The sequence below is a fragment of the Globicephala melas genome, chromosome 20 (assembly GCF_963455315.2).
Source record: "Globicephala melas chromosome 20, mGloMel1.2, whole genome shotgun sequence".
In the NCBI taxonomy this organism is placed as follows: domain Eukaryota; kingdom Metazoa; phylum Chordata; class Mammalia; order Artiodactyla; family Delphinidae; genus Globicephala; species Globicephala melas.
The window spans coordinates 51,066,276-51,085,671 of record NC_083333.1 but is presented as its reverse complement, the minus strand read 5'-3'; the positions used below and the strand labels follow the sequence as shown (position 1 = coordinate 51,085,671).

At 52.2% G+C, this 19,396-nt stretch overlaps 2 protein-coding genes across 3 annotated transcripts in view; both read right to left on the bottom strand.

Annotated features, from left to right (window-relative positions):
- Positions 1 to 8,688: 8,688 nt before the first annotated feature.
- Positions 8,689 to 15,585, bottom strand: SUPT4H1 (SPT4 homolog, DSIF elongation factor subunit). Its single transcript, XM_030881709.2, has 5 exons — positions 15,426 to 15,585; positions 14,745 to 14,851; positions 10,851 to 10,906; positions 10,510 to 10,563; positions 8,689 to 9,849 (listed from the first exon to the last, which is right to left on the bottom strand). Exons 1-5 carry the CDS (start codon positions 15,492 to 15,494, stop codon positions 9,782 to 9,784), a joined length of 354 nt encoding a protein of 117 aa, XP_030737569.1. The 5' UTR covers positions 15,495 to 15,585; the 3' UTR covers positions 8,689 to 9,781.
- Positions 15,586 to 17,287: 1,702 nt separating this feature from the next.
- Positions 17,288 to 19,396, bottom strand: part of RNF43 (ring finger protein 43) — a 61,222-nt gene continuing 59,113 nt past the window's right edge. For both annotated transcript variants that reach the window (XM_030881706.2, XM_060290121.1), the window contains one exon: positions 17,288 to 18,740. In XM_030881706.2, the coding sequence (XP_030737566.1) occupies positions 18,694 to 18,740 (47 nt within the window). In that variant the 3' untranslated portion in view covers positions 17,288 to 18,693. The remainder of the gene's footprint in view (positions 18,741 to 19,396) is intronic.

Genomic DNA, 19,396 nt, shown 5'->3' with positions numbered 1-19,396 from the left:
CTGGGGGTGACGCCCCAGCTCAGGCCTACAGATGCGCTTTGAGGGAGGCCCGCTGCACACTGCTGGACACCCCTGCCTCTCCCCCGGAAATGCCCAGGAAGGCTCACTTGGGAATCTGAGGCCCGAGCTTGGGAGGTGATTGGGGGGAGGTGGGCGTGGCTTCAGAACACAGGCACCTCTGGGAGAGACACGGCTCCCACTCCTGCTTCCAGAGGTGCCCAGGATGAGGGAAACTAAACCTTGACGATGGCCGGTCACTGAGCGAGGAGGTGCCTGAGACAGGAGGCCTCTCTTTGTGGAGGAGAGAGGAGTTCAAGTCTATTCTTCAATAGACAGGTCTTGGTGGTAGGTCTGGGCTCAGCCAGGCACTCACTGGGCAGCCTGGGCTCACCTGGACTCTGCTAGAACGTGTCCTCTGTGGTCCTTTCCAGTTCTGACACTCCTCGTACCTGCTCAGAGATAGCCAAAGGGGAGAAGGGGTAGGGGCCATGCTAAGAAGGAGTAGCCGTGGGGCAGCTGGCATCAGAAACAAAGTGGGACCAGAGCAGGGGACTGAGGCTGCTGGGCCTGGGCTTGGCCTCTGGGAGGGCTCCGGGCTCCTAATCCCCAGCCCCACCCCACCTCACTGACCTTGGGGACAGCCACCTTTGTGTGCCAAGCTGGGGCTGTGGGCAGGTAAAGGTGAACCTGAGGAGAAAAGGACACAGCCCTGTCTTCAGGGCCCCCCAGTCTGATAGGCAAGACACAGATACACGTGCAGGGCATGGGAGCTTCATTGGTTGGTGTGAGTGAGCAGCGCGTACCTAAAGCAGGTGCAAGGCTTCAGGCCTAATGGGGACGGGGGTTCTTACTTGAGCGAGCCCTGAATCAGACAGGTGATGCAGAACACATGCCTACGCCTCCACGCATACTGACAGCTCACAAAACCGTAGCAATAAGGGCACAGTATTCCTGGGTGGGGTTGAGGGGCCTATGGGGCTAGACTAACAGATGCTGCAGTGGCAGCCTCAGAGTCACAGGGGCCCATCAGAGGGGGCTTCCTGGAGTACGGATGGAAGAGGGTTTGGAAGGAGAGGAAATAACGAGGGCAGAAGCTGACCGGGCAAGGAGGAGAAACGGGGAGCAAACGGTCTTTTGACGGCCTAACACCTGCAAGGGAGAGCAGGCCCAGAGGGGGGAGAAAGGCGAGGGTCTTGTCTCCACAGGAAGGTGGAGAAGAAAACGAAGCCTCCCCTCCAGCTGCACAGGCCTGGGGCCCGTACTCGGCAGGCAGGCGAAGATGGCAGCCCAGATAACCTGCGGGGTGTGGAGACAACAAGAGAGAAGCCGCAGGGCCCACGGCGAGCACAAACAGGAAGTCAGAGGCAGAGCGGCCCGCCCTGCAGCGAGCAAGGCTGGGGGACGGGCCTGGTCACAAAGGAGGGAAATTGAGCCCCCAGCACTGCACATTGGGGCTAAGGACAATGCGAGTCGATAGCCCCAAACGTCAGGACCTTTGGCCTCCCTCCCTGGGAGGGGGGGCCACCGAGGGAAGCAGGTGCTGAGAAATGGAAGCACCTCAAGAACCCAAGACAGCCCGTGTCCCTGGCAGAGGTCATGTTGGCACCAAGGAAGGCCCCTGCCTCATCCCAGGGCCTGGGGCTGGTGGTGGGGTGGGCCCCAGGAGTGCCGAGAGGCCTCCAGACAGGGAGGGTGGGTACGCTCTGCCCTCAGTCCTGCCTGCACTGCCCAGACACGCTCCAAGTTGAACCTCATGCTCTCCTGTGCTACCCCGGCAAGAGGCAGCTGCAGCGCACCCTGGGAGGCCAGCTCTGCTCTGGGACGGGGTCTGGCTCAGCTCTCTGGATCATAGTATCCAAGGCCTTTTAAGCAGTAAGATCAGGCAGCAAACTGACCTGAGTCAGGAAGCTGAGCTGCAAGACCAGAGAGAGGCAGCAGGCAGCCTGAGGTTACAAAGCGAGTCAGGGCCAGGTTCAGGGTTTTGTCCACAGCATCTAGAGAGAGGCAGGGTGGGCTGCGTAGGAAAGGGGGTGTGGGTGTGAGGAAGAAGACCACCCCGACCACTGCTGTGGGAGTGGCCATGAAACCAGAGGCGTCCTCAACTGGGATCTCCTAGGGACACAGGGAGGAAATGAGAGAAAACTCCCTCTTGGCTCCCTCCACACAAAGGTCCAAATTTGCCTGGTTTAAGTTGCAGAGCTGCACCTGCTCCAGTTTTAACTGCTACAACTAAACTCTGTGTGTGTGTGTGTGTGTGTGTGTCTGTGTGTGTGTGTGTGTGTGTGTGTGTGTGTGTGTGTGTCCCATCCCTGCCTGGAACCCACTATGATCTCTCATCAGCCTAACTACCTACCCCCAACATCAGGACCACGGAACAGAGGGCAGAACTAGGAGGTAGGAGACGAGGAGTCCAGTCCCCACCCTATGGCCATTTACAGTGTAACTTTGGATCTGCTCCCCCAGCCCGCAGCCCTTACTTCATCTGTAAAACTGAAGAGGAGTTTGACCAAAGGACCTGTGTGTAGTCAGGAAGTCCCCAAGAGCAAGGGGCCCCAAGGACCTTGGAGGAGGAAGCAGCAAGGCCTATGTTCCAAGACCTTCCCGTGAATTTCCCCAGCGGGCTCAAGGGCGGACCTCCCATAGGTCAGAGAAGGCAGGTGGCTGGGAAGAGATCTCGAGTAGAATCTGCCCCCCATCTTGGCTGGGAACAGGGACAAAGGGCTGGGGGATGCCTCTGTCTATCTGCCAGCATCCTGCTGCATCCTGCCTTCCACAGCAGTCCTCACGTCCCAGGGGCAGCTGGAAAAGCAGAAGGTGAGGGGTGGAAAGAACAGAGAGCACCGTGAGGACTGCTCCGTGAGCTGTTTCTTTATTCACCTCCACGTTCTACATGCTGAGCTAGGGTGGGGTGGGGTGGGGAAGGACAGAAGCCAAGGCGTCTAGAGGACTTTATAAAACCTCATCTGATCATCATGCTGACCCAGTGATGTAAATGATGGTATCCCCATCTCAGAGATGAGGAAACGGAAACTCAGTGAGGTTAAGTTTCACCCTCCTGAAAATCAGCCAGCAGCCTGCAACCCATTTCTGTTTCCCTAAGGGACTCAGTCCAAAGTCCCCCAGAGGACCAGGCCTGGCAGACCTCATTGTGGATACTCAACAGACAGTGGAGATGCAGCCTTGTCTGTTCACAAGCCCAGCTGGAGAAGGGGGTTGGAAAAAGCAGCAGGAGGAGCTAAGGGCAGACTTCCCAGGCCCCAGGCTTGTGGGTGGGGGCAGCAGAGGGGTCTAAATGGGTAACCAAGTGGTCTGCAGAACCCAGCAGTGAAGGGCCACCCCAGCTCCTTCCCTCGGAGCCCATTAAGGCAGTCAGGTGGGGGAGGTGGCCACGAAGGCTGGGGCCACGAAATCTGGGGCCACGAAGGCTGGGGGTCACTCGTGCAGCAGCAGCCGCAGCAGCTCCCAGCACTGGAGCCGTTAAAAAGTGACTCAACCAGAAAGTGTGTTTGAAGCGACGCCCGCCAGGGCCCCATAGGCAAACCTCAAAAAGACGAAGTGAGAGAGACAAGCTGGGCTGGGGGTGGAGGCGGCCTGGAGCGGCCTGGCCAAATAAGGGCAAATACTCCCGGGCCGGCCAATGGGGTGCGGGCAGCTGCGTCCTGGGGCTGCGGCTGGGGGGTTGGTGCTGGTGAGAGTCCTGGGGCAAAACGGGAGAGGGGAAGGGGCCAGAAGCCCAGGTCCTCCAGGAAGGGTCCAAGGGTGAGTGAGCACGAGGAGTTGCTGAGGCCTTCCTCCCCAAAGACCTTAGCACTGCAGATGGCAGACCCGACCCCCAAGAGCCCCACCTGCAGGCGGGGGTCAAGGGGGAAAAAGGAAGAACTAGCCCTCACCCCTGCCCCAGTTATGGGCCCTGGATCCCCAGCTGCCACAGTGGAACCGAAGGGACGCCATAAGGGACAGCTGGGCCGAAACACCAGTCCAGATTTGCCTGGCCGCTGACCTTGGGCAAATGATGTAACTGAAACTCAGTTTTCTCATCTGTGAAAGGGAAATAATGCCCCACAGGATGGCACTGAGGATCAAATGCGATAATGGAGGTGGCCAGTTTTTGAGCCTGGTAATTGTCATACTGATGTAACAAATTATTATCGTGGAAGCACTAGCCCAAGGGCGGCGTCTCGCTCTACTCTTGCCTCCCAGTGGCTGTGAAAGATCCATTTGCAGGGACACCACGTGTTTCCCAGTTCTGGCCTCTGGTAGGGGGGGGAGCGGTGCGGAGGCCAGAGGGGTCCTTCCAGTCTAAGCTTAGTCCCTCCTGCTGCAGAAGCAACAGACACGCTTTCCTCGGACTCAGTCATGGAAACGTGGCGCAAAGCGCCCACCTCGACCTCCCCCATCTCCTCATCTTCCCGCCTGGCTCCACGGAGCTGCAGACCCCACCCCATCTCCCTGCTCCCCGGAGGTGCAGGGCGAAAGTGCCAGTGCCCCGACGGCAGCTGCTGGCTTCTCCCAGGGCCTGTGATCACTCCCTTGCCTCAGGCCTCCCCAGCGCCTGCTGGGCCCACAAGCCCCAAAGGAAGGCTGGGCCTTGGCTGCCACCTTCTTCCTCTCCGCAGTTCTTCTCTCTCCCAAGCATGGATTTGCATTTTCCCCTCTGCCCTCTGCCACTCGAGCCCCCAGGGACCAGGTGACAGTTAAACCCCCTCTTCCCGCTAGTGGCCCAGAGCACTCACTTCCTTCCAGGTATTTTCCGGGCTTGGGGGAGGGGTTGAAAGTGTGGCAGTTGCTGGGTTTGGGGAAGAAGGAATGAGGGCTCCGTTTTGGATGGAAGCTGGGGTCTCCCCACCCTGGCGTCTGAAGCCATTCCTTATCTTCCCCCAAGTTCTCCCTGGAGCACGAGACTCAGTGTGGAGGAAGGAGAGAGCACAGGCAGGAAGCAGCACAGGGTCTTGAAACGGGGCCTTCCGGCTCCCTGGCTTCTAAGAGGCACAAGCCTCCCTCTGCTGTGGGACGGACCCCTGGGCCTCAAGTCCTCTGTCCGTGACCCCGTAATACCTGCCCTCCACTTTGGGGGGAGTGTTGAGACTAGGAATGCCAAGGTCTAGAGGGGAGACGTTTTCTATCATATTCTCAGAGGATCTGGCCTCTAGGAGCCAGCAGCCCAGGGCAGAGTTTTCTCTGCACTCAGTTCCTGCTTCCTGGGGTCTAAAAGCAAAGAGAAACACAAGCATCTGTAGGCAAAAGGCGCTGAGCCAGGCAGTGGAGGACATACAAAGTAGCAGTGACCCCCTCTTGAGGGCAGGCTGACCCTTGACTCTGGGGCTCAGTTTTCTCACCCATCAAGTGAGGGGCTGGCCCAAGTCCTGACTCTCCCAGCCCTTGCGTTCTCTGCAGGGTCTGCCTTCACTCTTTCCTCTGCCCCGACACTCCAGACCTCCCCCTCCCAATGGTGAAGGCCTCTGAGCCCCAAGGCCCAGGCAGACAGCCATGTGCTTTCTTCCTCAGTCCAAGACTTACTGGCTCACCCAACAGCAGTTTTTACCAGCATGGCTAATCTCCTGGTTCAGACAAGACTGGAGGGGGGACAGCCACACATGAGCAGCAGAAGTGACAGCTGACAGGCTGACATGAATCTAAGAGGTAGAGAAATAATTAGTCCCAGAACCATTTCACCACACGATACAAAAATGGAGGTTTTATAACAATGACTTTAAGCCAAGTAGAGGTTAAATCACATTCACAATCTCACAGCCAAATAGAAAGGAAGTATATATTTAAAAAATAAACAAACCTTAGGTCATACAAATGAAAGAACAGAAGGAGAGAGAGATTGAGATAAAAAGCCATGGTGCTTGAAGAAAAATGTTTCCGTCTTGATATATTTGCGGATGATAGATACATTTGAACATCTATTGCCCAAGAAGGCTAGAGTGAGGACGTTCTTACCTAGAACTTATCTAGAGGGGGACAACTTTGAATGACAATCTCTTAGATAGACTTAGTAGTTTACAGCTCTCAAATTGCTTTTACCTAAATGACTGTATTTGATTCTCGAAACCATCCTAAGACGAGAACTGCCAACTGCATTTTTAAGCGAACTTTTCATTTCAGGTATAATGGACGAATAGAAAAGGGAACAAATCATGAGTATATAACTCAGTAAATCTCCAGAAAGTGAATCGACCTATGTAACTAGCATCCAGATCTAAAGCAGACCGTAACCAGGGGCCCCTCATGCCCTTCTCCACCCCACCTTTCACAAGGAAACACTATCCTGTCAACTAACACCAGAGTTTTGTCAACTGCATTGTTTTTGAAGAGGAAACTTCTTTTAGAGAAGTAAAGTGACTTTACTCCTCTAGCCAGTGAAAGTCGGGTGTCGGCTGCGTGGCCCCGGCACTCTTGCTAACTAACACCCACGTCTTCCCTCCAGGACGTAAACTCTAGCCTGGTGGGGTTGTTTCCCAAGGCTTCTTTCAGATTGAAAAAAAAGCAGGAGAGGTTGGAGAGACCTGGCACAGGCCAGCAGATACCCAAGAGCTGATGGAATGGAACAGAAGATGCAGCCGGGCAGGAATTGGAGGACTGGACCAGGTTCCCGATGCTCTGCACGGGGCTCCTTGAGTAAATCCCGAGTATCTCCTCTCTGGCCGTTTCCCCACACTGCCTCCCCCTCTCTGGCTAGTTTTGGACTTGAGGCCTAGCGATTGTAGGTGGTGGGAGTAGGGGGGTTAGGGCAGCTCAGCGTGCAGGCAACATGCAGCTTGCTGGTACTGTGGAAAAATCATGAAGGGAGCAAAGCTGCTGCGTTTGGGGAGAACTATGTCAGAACGCAGCCCTAAACCGGGGGTGGGCAAGGCGTTTCTTGAGCTAAGCCTCCACTGCTTGATCATGGCCAAGTCGCTTTAACTCTCTGAGCCTCAGCCTCTGCATCATGACCTAAGGATGTTAACTTTGGCACAGGGGTTTTGGGGGATCAAATAAGATAATGGATGTTGAAAGCCCCCTTGTTGACTTGTAAAATGCTATTTAAATGAAAGGCTTTACGGATACCAAACATGAACCAGACTTCCAGACAGAGTGAGATGTTATTAGTCTGTTCTTAAACATTTTCTACCTCTTTTACACACACACACACACACACCCCCCCCAGGTGTCAGGGAAGGGACTTGAGAATTAATAGCAAGTTATAGACAGGCTGGCACTATGAAGGTAATGGCCATGCCAGAGGAGTGAGGCCTCAGTCCCTAAACCTGAAGAGCCCAGCCTGAGTTTAGGCCCTCACCAGCCTGTCCCATTACTCTTGGGAAAACCGCTCCCTCCAAGACCAGAATGTTCTGACCCTTGTTCTATCAGCTACCAACCCCTGCTTTGGGCTGGAGGCTGCACGCACTGCCGGCTAGCCCCTCCATTTTGGGGAGACCCTAACCCCACGGCCTGTGGTGGGTAGCGGGTGAAGAATGAGGAACAGGCAGGCAAGGGGAAGGCAGCCGGGCCACTACTGTTTCTGACTTGGGTCCGTCCTTGTTGCACTGGGGAGGAGCCCTGCCTTGGTCAAGAAGAGAAGCCAGACTACTAAGCAGGAGACTGAGAGCTTCGGGCAGACGCGGGACCTCAGCAGTCAGAATGGGGCTGAGACTTCGACGGGCTCCCAGACGGGGCGCAGCCCTCACGCACGGGGATGCCGGCGTCCGAAACCTCCCCTCGCCCACAGCACTGCTCACTCGCGGGGAGTGAGCCACCGGTCCGCGCTTCAGCTTCTTTGGGTTCCCAACAGGGGACAGGACTCCGGCACGTCGGCGCCCGTCTGGACCGCCGAGAGAAAGCACGAGGGCGAAGTCAGACGCAGCCCCCGGCAGAAGCGGCGGGGCGCACGGAGTCTGAGATCCGGGCACGGCGGCCGGCCGCCCTCCCCCACAGCCGCCAGAGCCTGTCTCTCGCTTCCGGCGAGGCTGACAGTTGGGGCGCCGCCGGGTGTGGGGCCGAGGCGGCGGGAGTGTGGTTATCTGCGCACAGCTCCTCTTGCCCCCGCCCCGCCCCCCGCAACTGTTTCCATTCTCGCCGAGCAGCCACGTCCGGGTCAGACACGCAGGACGGCGGCTGGGGATTTCCAAGGGACTTTCTGAGAAAGCCAGTGAAAGTTGGGTGTCGGCTGCGTGGCCCCGGCACTCTTGCTAACTAACACCCACGTCTTCCCTCCAGGACGTAAACTCTAGCCTGGTGGGGTTGTTTCCCAAGGCTTCTTTCACATTGAAACTGAACGACAGAAACCGCCACCCCTGGAGCTCAGCGTGCTGGGCTGGGAAAGTCCTGGAAAAGCTCAGCTGGGATTGGGGTTAACAGACCGCTCCCCGAGCTTGAAGGCATCAGAGAACGGTTCTGGTTTGACAGAACCCGTGATGAGTGGTGACATGAGCGCCTGGGCCAGTCCCAGCCTCCTCCCCTGGGCCTGGGAGGGTCACCGGAGAGGCAGCATCTCTCCCTCCTTCCCACACCGTCCAGGTCACAGGTAACAGGAGACACTGACTCACTAGCAACACCAGGCGGCTAAGACGCCAAGCCCCAGCGCAGGCAGCCCTACCCCGAGTCAGAGCCCCGCCCGCGCCCGTCCCAGGCACTTCCCCCACTATTTCGGTGAATTGTGTACATGCTGCATATACTGAAGAACGACTGAAAAAGGAGAGCAAACGAGTTCTACCTTTTATAGAACTTAAGTTACAGAATTTTCACATTGCTTTATTTTTATAATCACAAAAATCCTGAGGTAAACAGGATGCAATCACCTTCGTCTTACAGATGGGGAACAAGAAAGTTAGGGAAATAAAAATGAGGACGCTTAGTATGATTTTCTGTGGAAATTTAAGTAAATGAGAATTTATGGTAAATATTTAATTCCAAAACAAATAACTCACCTTGGCCAATACCATGACATCACTCAAGGCCCTCTTACTAGGCCAGAGAGAAAAGGAGAGGCAGGAACTAGCCAGACCAAGACCCAGCAGCAACCTGAGGGTCTCCAGTTAGGGGAACTCAGGAAAGTAGGGGGGGGGGTCATGGGCATCACTGGTGGGCCTAAGGTATAGGAAGGACAGAAAAAAGAAGAAAACAAAGAAGGAAAGAAAGGTTTTAAACATGGTCAAGGGCAAGTAATACGAAGAAGCCTCAGGATTTCTTCAAGGGACACCTGTTGTGCCAGGTCTAGAGGGCAGAAGGCTGCAACCACCGGACACCAGGACTACCAGGCTGACGGGCTTGCCTAGACTCAGGACAGCAGACCTCTGAGACCCAGGGAAGCTCACTAGAAAGGCTACAATCCCGGAGGCTCAGAGACAGATAACGAGGAGCAGAAGGGCCTCTGCCGCTCTGGGAAGATGCTTACTGGGCAACGAGTTCTTACTGTGCCCAGTTAAGACAAAGGAAGAGGGAGGCAAGGCATCTGTTATGGGCTTAAGAGCATTCCTAGGGGTTCACGTTTTCTGGCATCTGACCCAGAGTCCTGCCCATGCGCAAGGGCGCAGCCCCGGGCTGTGCATAGGAAAGGCCAGCATCCTACTCCCCACTGAAGTCAGTCTCCGCTAATCCACCAACCCAAACCACTCCCACCCCACAGCAGCCCAGAGAAGGTAAAATGGCCCGGGGACACGTGCTGCTCTCTCAACAGTCTGCTGAATCTCAGAATCGGAGGGCGGCACGTATTTGAAGTTCTGCCCATTTAGTTTCACAACAAAAAGTAAGCAGAGGAAGAGACGAGGAGCAAAGAAGCTGGTGGCCGTGCATCTCGCTAGGTCTTTATGGCTGTGTCTCTGGATTTGTAGGCCACTCCTCGACTCTTCAGCTCCCGCACGATTCCTGCAGCAGGAAGAGAAACAGCTCTGTAAGGGAAGAAGACTCCGGAAGATAAGAAAGGTCCCTCGGGTACCACTTGGTGAGGGGAAGGGGTGGCGTGCTCTAAGCAAACTGGAGTTCCTAGACTGCTCATCAACTGAACTGCGTGGTCGGCTTGTCACCCTTGAAGATCCAGGCAAGTGCTTGGCAATGACTTGGTAAGAATGAGAAGAAAAAGAGAGACACACTGTAGTCATCAAAAGCAAGGGTTCTGGGGCTTCCCTGGTGGTGCAGTGGTTGGGAGTCTGCCTGCCGATGCAGGGGACACAGGTTCGTGCCCCGGTCCGGGAGAATCCCACATGCCGCGGAGCAGCTGGGCCCGTGAGCCATGGCCGCTGAGCCTGCGCGTCCGGAGCCTGTGCTCCGCGATGGGAGAGGCCACAACAGTGAGAGGCCCGCGTAGCGCAAAAAAAAAAAAAAGCAAGGGTTCTGGAGCCAGGATGCCTGGGCCCCCAAATTCTGGCTCGTTACTTACTAGCTGGGTGACCTTGGACAAGTTATTTACCCTCTCTGAGATTCGCTTTCCCTCACAGAGTTGTGAGGACTGGCATTAATTCACATAAGAAACTTCCATAGAGCTTGACACAGTAAATGAACACTGGCCGTTACTATGATTATTATTACCTTGGGGCAGGCGACCAGTGACTGACACTGCATATACACCTGGCTTAAAGTTACCTGAAAGAGAAGAAAAGAGACTGCAGTTTAAGAGTGAGTTACAACTAAAGACCAAATGGAAGCTTAAGCTAAAAATGAAAGAGATGCCGCCAACTCCCAGAGAAGAGCAATCACTTCTTTTGGCTCTACGTGTTAAATGACAGGACACAGGACACTTTCCTTGGCTTTCCTCCAACCCCATCGTTCTCACTCTGGGGCCACCTACCCACTGATTGAAGACTCCCCCACCCGCACCCTGGCCCTGACAACACAACCAGGCCAGGATAAAGAGAAAGGGAGACACTTACTGACTCGCTGCCACTTGGAGACCCAGCTGTCCTCTGGACTCATCATCGCAATGATTCTAGAAAGGGGAAAGAAACATAGAGTCAGCCTGAGTTGCCTCTACTAGAGAACAGAGACCAAGGGAACTGCCCGCCCCACGCCCCCGCCCCCGCCCCTTTACTCTGTTCCCAGCCAGCACAACAGTTCTGGGAGAGGAAACCCAGGAAAAAGCCAAGTATTGAGTTTCTACCAGAAAGCAGGGGAAACGAAGTTCTAGTGCTGGGAAGGGACTCAGAGCTAGTACTGACAAAGGGCCTTTGCACTTATGTCCCTGGCCCACCAGTCACAGGTCAGTCATCATCCCCCAGAGACTGTCTCGCCATGCTCAAAAGCATCCTTGGCCTACCGATTCCCTGGGAAATGGGACAGCTTTTGAGGTAGATGGCATTACTGATTACGACCAACACAACCACTGAGGGCTGGAGCCTAGTGCAAAGGGGAGGGTGAGTCAAAACAATGGGTCCTCTTACTAGAAACAAGTTAGACTTAAGCAAGCTCTGCCTTTAATGAGCGGTACAGCCTGACACACGTATGGAGACCTCCCTCAGAATTTCATCAGTAAGATGAAACTGGAAGGTTGAGCTAATACATGAAAAACCCTAGCACAGAGTAGGTGCTAAGTAAACATGAGCTCTCCTTTATTATCCTAATCATTCTTCTCAGGGTAGCTCTAATCCCAGAACACAGGCAACAGAGGCTACCAGGGCCAGAAGCCTGCTACTGAGCATGACAGGTAAGCTTCAGGTGCTTTCAGAAGCTACAGAGGTCACTATACCCCAATTTCAAAAAAACAAAAACAAAAAAGAAGCCGCTACAGAGGTCACTTTTGTCATTCCCCCATTCGATCAAATACTTACTGGCTGCCTCCTGTGACAGATCTGTGCCAGGCACTGGTATTTGTTGACTGCCTCCTCGGTATCCATTCCCCCTTCTCTTGGCAGCAATCCTGGATTCTTATTTGGGAAGCCTCCCTCCCCATCCAAATCCTACATTCTCAGCTATATGCTTTGAGTGGAACTGACCCCACCTCCAGGGGTGGCAGGTAGGGTAGTACTCGTCCTGGCCCGGCAGACCAGTCTGGGGTAGGTACGTATGCAGGCTGTTCTTCTGACCAAAAGTATATTCTCCTCTGTCCTTCACAATCTATCCTTCCAGCCTTACAGTGTCTGTTATCCAACCTTATGATTTAACCTAAACAGAATTCCCACCATTCTCCAAACATACCCTGGTTTTCCGACCCCATGCCTTTGCTCAGGTCAGTCCCTTTGTTTAGAATGCTTTTTCTACCTTTCTCTCATCTCAACCTCCTCAAAAATTCTGTATTTCTTTCCTTAATTAAGAGCCTGACTCATATGCTATCTCCTCCACTTCTGGCTGAGTTCATCAAGCCCTCCTCTGATCTCCTTTAGCCTTTGATATACTCACTCTTCAAATCCTAATATGCACCAGAATACATAAATAACTCCTACAACTCAACAACAAAAAACCAAAAACCTCATTCAAAACTGGGCAAAAAACTCTACTTGCTCAGTTCTCATCAACTCAACTCTTAAGGAACTCGAAAACAATGACAGCTTAACCTGGACACGTGCAGCTATTATGCCCAGACTCTGATAAATGGTCATAACCTTTCGTTTTTTAATTGAACATAGCATGCTTCAGAACTCTCTGACAATCCTTTAGTAAGACACTAACAATATCAGAGTTGTCACTTAATGTAAAATCCAGAACCGTGGCCCAAAGATGGGAGTCCTCAGACACTTCTTGCTTAGAAGCTGTAGTTATTTCCAAGTTTTTATAACTGAGTTATATTTGAAGAGACTTTTTTCCAAAGAAGATATACAAATGGCCAATAAGCACATGAAAAGATGCTCAACATCACTAATCATTAAGGAAATGCAAATCAAAACCATAAGATACCACTTCACACCCAACAGGGCAGCTATTATCAAAAACAAAACAAAAAACAGAAAGTAACAAGTGCTGACAAGGATGTGGCGAAACTGGAACCCTTGTACTCTGCTGGTGGGAATGTAAAATGCTGCTGCTATAGAAAACAGTATCGCAGTTCCTCAAAATGTTAAACAGAGAATAATCCAGCAACTCCACTTCTGGATATATACCCCAAAGTGAAAGCAGGGACCTGAACAGGTATTTGTAAAGCCATGTTCATGGTAGCATTATTCCTAACAGCCAAAAGGTAGAAGCAATCCACGTATCCATCAATAGATGCACAGATAAATAAAATTTGGTATATACATAAAATGGGATATTATTAAGCTTAAAAAGGAAATTCTGACACATGCTACAATATGGATAAATCTTGAAGACATTATGCTACGTGAAATGAACCAATCACAAAAGGACAAATATTGTAAGATTCCACTTACAGGAAGTACCCAGACTAATCAAATTCACAGGGAAAGTAAAATGGTAGTTGCCAGGGGCTGCAGGGAGGAGGAAATGAGAAGATGAAAAATGTTCTGGAGGGACTTCCCTGGCGGTCCAGTGGTTAACACTCCATGCTACCAATGCAGGGGGCACGAGTTTGATCCCTAGCGGGGGAACTAAGATCCCACATGCCGTGTGGCAAAAAAAAAAAAAAAAAGTTCTGGAGATAGATGGTGGTAATAGTTGCATAAAAATATGAATATATTTAATGCCGTTAAATATATTTAACGATGAATTCTGCACTTAAAAATGGCAAAAAGTTTTTATGTATATTTTACCAGATTTTAAACAAAAAAACCAAAACCCTAACATGCAAAACTTTACACTGTGTCTCTCTTACTTGTAAGTATCTCATTGTGTAACTCTTGCCATCTCTCACAGCAGCCACAGATGGGAGTCCATTCATTTGTTAGCACTGGATGGTAACCGTGCTAACAAATGAAAGAACTGGAGTATCTGAGTGTGCACATGAATGTGTACATATGTACGAAGTAAAGGTTCCATGACAACATCTGTTTTGCTCAATCCTTTACTCTTCCTTAAAGGCAAACAAAGGAGGAATGAAGTTGGCCCACCTTGAAGGAACTTTAGCATGCACTGGTTTGGGCCCAGTTTGCATGTAGACCCTTAACTGGCCTAGAAACCAAAAGAAACTTAACCCCCAAAGAATACTGCCCTCTGGCTCCTCCCTTGGGGAAGGAAAATTGAGACCTAGCCACTCACACTTCTCTCATTCCCCTTTCCCCCACTGGGCAATCTCACCAAGGGAAAACTTTTCTCTTAGGGCCTCTTAGAGATATCTAAAAGCATCAGCTTTGGGGCCAAAATTTACCCTTCATTTTCAAAAAGGATCTTCATACATTCAACAAATGTGTATTAAGTATCCATCACCTTCCAGGCCCTATGCCAGGTCATGGTGCATGACATAAACAGCCCCTATCAGCAATGAGCTAACAGTCTAGTGAAGACCTGTCTAGTGGAAATATAATGAAAGCCATGCAAGTCATTTTTAAAATTTTCTGTAGCCATGTTAAAGGAGTAAAGACAAAAGGCTAAATTAACTTCAATAATATATTTCACTTAACCCAACATATTCAAAGTATTATTATTATGGCATGTGATTAAAACAAGAAAAATCAAGATTTTTACATTCTTTTTCCTTGTGCTGAGTCTTTGAAATCCAGTGTACACATTACAGGTAAAGCATATCTCAATTTGGACTAGCCACATTTCAGGTACTCAATGCCACACACGGCTAGTGGCTACTGTACTGGACAGCACAGGACTAGTGTGTCTCAAAATAACTTTGAGACCAACTAGGATGAGGGTCTCAAGAGTCTGTCCACATTTACTTGGTGGGATGCGGGTAATGTAAAAGAATGAATGCAGCAACCTAAAGGGCTTACCCATCAAAAGAAGAGCTGGTGCAGTCATATACCATCTCCCGGTTACCCTTCATCTGAAGGTACGCATCACAATTGTCACAGCCATCATATTCAAACTGGTCTATAGTCTGGGAGGGGAAAAAAAGGAGAGAGGTGAGCATGAACAAGGCGAAAAGAAAAAACAGCTTTCCCCATACTTTTACCTGGTCAAGTACAAGGCTCCCTATGTTAGTTCTGTCTCATCAGGTCCCCCACCCACCATTCCTACAGCCCCTTTCCTAAGTTCCACTCTCACGATCCTTCTTCTCTTGTTCCCAATTGCGTTTTACCTATTCCTTTCCCTAAATCTCCGTGGGGTCTGGCACCTTCTCCGACTACTCCCTCGGCTGCAGATCCCCACCTTCCTCCAATTCCTAATGTCGTTCGGCTCCAACAGAAGTTCACTGAACGTCTGTAAAGGATCAGGCCTGTGCTGAGAGCTGAAGTTGCAAAAGCATGTGAGAACGTCCATGTCCACGGCTGCAAGATTTGCCTGCGTTCCTACCGACTTAAACGATGGCCTCCTGCTGCTTCCCACGTCCCCCTGCCACCCCCTGGGTCCTGGACCTGACTTCTCTCTTCACTGTTCCTGTAGCCCTGTTCCACCCACTTTCCCCCAGCTTGGTCCTCCATCGCCCGTACAACCAGGTTCCCTACAGACACCTTGACCAGTGAACACAGCAAACAAGCCCGCAGATGCCGCAGGTCTTTCGGCACCGTCTCCAGGGCCATCTTCTCCCACGGAAGAACAGCGAAGGAAAGAGCCACAACCTTCTCTCGCAGGAAGTAAATAGCAAATTACCCAGAATGCCCACACTTCCGGTTTCCAAGACTTCCTCTTCCGGCGTGGGAGGCCGCCGGCCCCGCCCCTCCACCCGCCTTAGGAGATGGTTTCTCCCGCCAGGAGGCGGGGCCGGCCGGGAGTCACCTGGGTCGGCGCGCACCCCCGCCACCTGGGCCGGCGCGAGGGCGAGGCCTGGCAGCAGTTGGGCCTGTGGGCGGGGCCCGTGGGGGAGGTGCGGCGCGGTTGGCGCCTGCGCGCGCGCCGTGACCCGGGCGGAATCCCGGCGCTCGGACCATTTGATCTAGGCCGCTGGCACCGGGCCGCCGGTCCCCTGGAGGATCCTGGATGACAGCGGAGATTCTTTTTTGTCTTCTCGTCTTAAAAGCGCAGGGCCAGCGAATCCACTGCCTCCCTGTGGATTATCTCTGCAGAGACGAGAAGAAATCCAGGGACCGCCCCCCTCCTTCCTAACAGGGAGGGAGCGTGATTGGGTTTCCATTTGCGTCCACAGAAACGGTGGCCGGTGAGCAGACGGCCGAAAAAAATGCATATTTAATTATTTCTAACAGCTCTTTATGTACGTTTCCACGTTCCAGCTGATAATTTACGTTTTGTGCAGCTTTTAGCATTTAGATACAGTTCCTTTACTTAAGATCCTCTGTAGGAGATTGTGTCCTTTTTTTTAAATTTAAATTTCACCCTGTGGGGGCTTCCCTGGTGGCGCAGTGGTTGAGAGTCCGCCTGCCGATGCAGGGGACACGGGTTCATGCCCCGGTCCGGGAGGATCCCACATGCCGCGGAGCGGCTGGGCCCGTGAGCCAGGGCCGCTGAGCCTGTGCGTCCGGACCCTATGCTCCGCAACGGGAGGGGCCACAGCGGTGAGAGGCCCGCGTACAGCCAAAAAAAAAAAAAATTCACGCTATGGGATGCTAAATGCCTTTCTCTCTGGTTCGGAACTGGGCACCAGACAACGACCGCCTTTAACATACCTTTCCTGGAGAAGCAGAAGGGGAAAATGTGCTTTGTGAGGAGAGCAAAGGCCTCTCCAGGCCCTGTGGAATTCTTCATACCTGCAATAGCACCACCTCTGTTGATCCTCACAATAGTCCCGTGTGTAGGCAGAGGACAGTCATTTGTGTTTATCTGAATTGGAGCTTTAAGATATAAATAGTTTCAGGCCCTGCTGCTCTATCTTCCCAACCAGACCTCCTAAATTGAAACTGAGCTTCTTCAAGACCGGTCTGCTGCTGGTGCCCGTCCCATGTCGTGCTCAGATGGGCTCTGTGACTGGGGTTAGGATGTTCTCTATCACTGCATACATTCTACCTTGGAACACAGTTCACTCGTCTCATGGGAGCTCTCCAACAACTCCGTGAAGTGGGCCCATTTCATGGGTGGGAAAAGGCACCAGGATATTTGAGTATACTCAAATATACCTGAGTATTTGCCCAGGGTCACAAAGAAAGTCACTGAAGCATTATAGAGTGTGAAGTAAACAGTACAATAATAGTACAGATGACACACTGAACCACAGTGAGAATCCAGCCGTGCTTTCTCTTTCCCTGATCTCACTAAACCATGCTTTTAGGGGCTTACAAGCCAAGCCCACCACTCTGCTCTGTCCTTTCATAAATCAGAGCCTAGCCTCTGCTATCAGGAATAATTTATCTTTGCCCACGTAGAAGACAAAGTTGTTACCCTGAGTGACAGTCATGACAGAAGAAAACGACGAGACCAGATGGAATTTATGGATAAATATATTAGCAAATAAATACATTTCTCAACATAGTGCCTGATTCAAGCGTCTTTCTGTCTGTTCAGATATAAATACCCACGTGGGTGCCTAGGTGCTAGTTCCCCACTGACTTGGAAGAAGATTCCCAGGTGGGGTCCTGTGCCCACTTTGCTCCCACATTCACATTCCAAACGGGATAATGCCTGAGGGGCCAGCAATGGTCCAACTTCCCCGGGGTGCATGTCACCCTGAGGAGGCCCCTCAGCCCTTGCCCACTCGATACCAGCTGCCCAGGCCAGGCTTCCTGCTGCAACTCCACTCCTTCCTGTGTGTCTCTGGCCTGCATGGCTTATACTGGGAAGCCGGGCCTCTGGGCCGTCTAATCCCAAGGGCCCCATATTACCTCTCCTTTGTTCTCCCGTTCCCTATCCCTGGTCTGAGAGAAAACGCCCAGAGAAAACTTCCTTGTTCAGCTGTAATTTTGCCTTTCCTACCTTCATTCCTTCCTTCCTCTTCCTAAATAAAGTACAGCAGAAATCCTCTTCTTTCCGCCTACTTTGGGACTTTGAGATAGGAGGTCCCCAAGGAAGAGCTATTCCCTTCCCACTACCCTCACCCCTACCCCCAGAGGAACTGAGGCTGCTGGAGTGACAAGGGAGTTTGACGATCAGAGGCTTCGACCCAGTTTCTTCAAGGTGCTGTACCACATCAGGGACAGAACTGCACACCCTGGCTTCCCCTCTGACTTAATATAGTGGATGTGACAAGTGCGGACAAGGAGGGACAAACATCCTCCCTTGTGCACCAGGGGAGGCCCTGCCTGGTGAAGCTGCAAAGCCCCCCTTTTCAGGGCTCAGGGCTCACCTATGCTCCTGATCTTTTTGCAAAGAAGGAAAATGATAAGAACCAGGGTTGCCGCTGACGCAGCAGCCTTACCAAGGAGGAGCCAAAGCTGGTGTGCAGGACTCTCCCAAGGAAGGAGGTGAGAAGGGTCATGCGTTCAGCTGGACCCGTTTGCTGTTATGAACATGAGGCTTGGAATGAGGGGGACCTGCTGGGGCTGGGGAAGGAGCACCACCTTTATAACACCTATCTACCTATACCTAGCTTCCTGCTCTCAGAAAGTCCCAGCCTGCAGGGGAGCCAACCCACACAAGTGGTAGCTGGTTGCCTGGCTGGACACAGACTTGCTGCACTGCAGATGCTTCTGCAGACAAGGTCTGGAGCTGGGACCGGGAGACAACACCTCCTGCCGCCCACCATCACACTCCTCTGCCAGTGGTTCCAGGAAGGATGGCAAAGAAGAGGGGTGTTTTCTGAGGTCCTTTCTTTTCTCAGGAGCAGGACTCTGTGCCAGGTAGGGCCCTGAGTCATCTGGTGAGCACTCTTGGTTGGAGCTCGGCCTGAACATCTCACACGGCCTGTTCACACAGCTCCTCGAGCTCCTCCTCTTCTGAGCCTGCATTTAGAGAGAGAGGAGGAAAGAGGTCACTGAGGGTCAGGCCAGTCTTCTGCTTGTTCCACCGGCAAGAGAGTATGGCTGGGAGGGAACTACAGAGAGGCAGGAGCAGGGAATGGGTCCAGAAGGGTGATCAGATTGAAAGCTGAGAGCGGCCCCCATTGGGACACAGGGGAGAGAAAAATGAATCTAGAGAAAGAGATACATAGATAGCAACCAGTGTGTTACCCATACTTACTATTCATTCATTCGCCCAGTAAATATTTATTATACACTTGTGGATCTGGCCTGCTACCATGTGCCAAACAGAAGACCAAGAAGACTAAGCAGGGACCTGACAACCTTGTAGGAGAAAAGGTGTGCACGTAAGTGGCAATTATGCCAATGGGGGCAGGACTGGGGTCGTAAGAGATGAATCATGGAAGGAGAAAGGTCATGTCCAAGTGGAGCATCAAGAAGGGCTTCCTGAAAGTGCGGATAGATGCACTGGTCCTGCAGGAATAGGGAAGAATTAGATTTATGGGAACAGGAAGGCAGCAGAATATTCTGGGCTGCAGAAACTGCAGGAAGTGTTTACCTAGTTTGGCTAAAGCCTGGAGCAGGGGAAGGGAAGGGGAAGAGCAGAAAATAAGGTCGGGAAGGAAGATGGGGGCTAG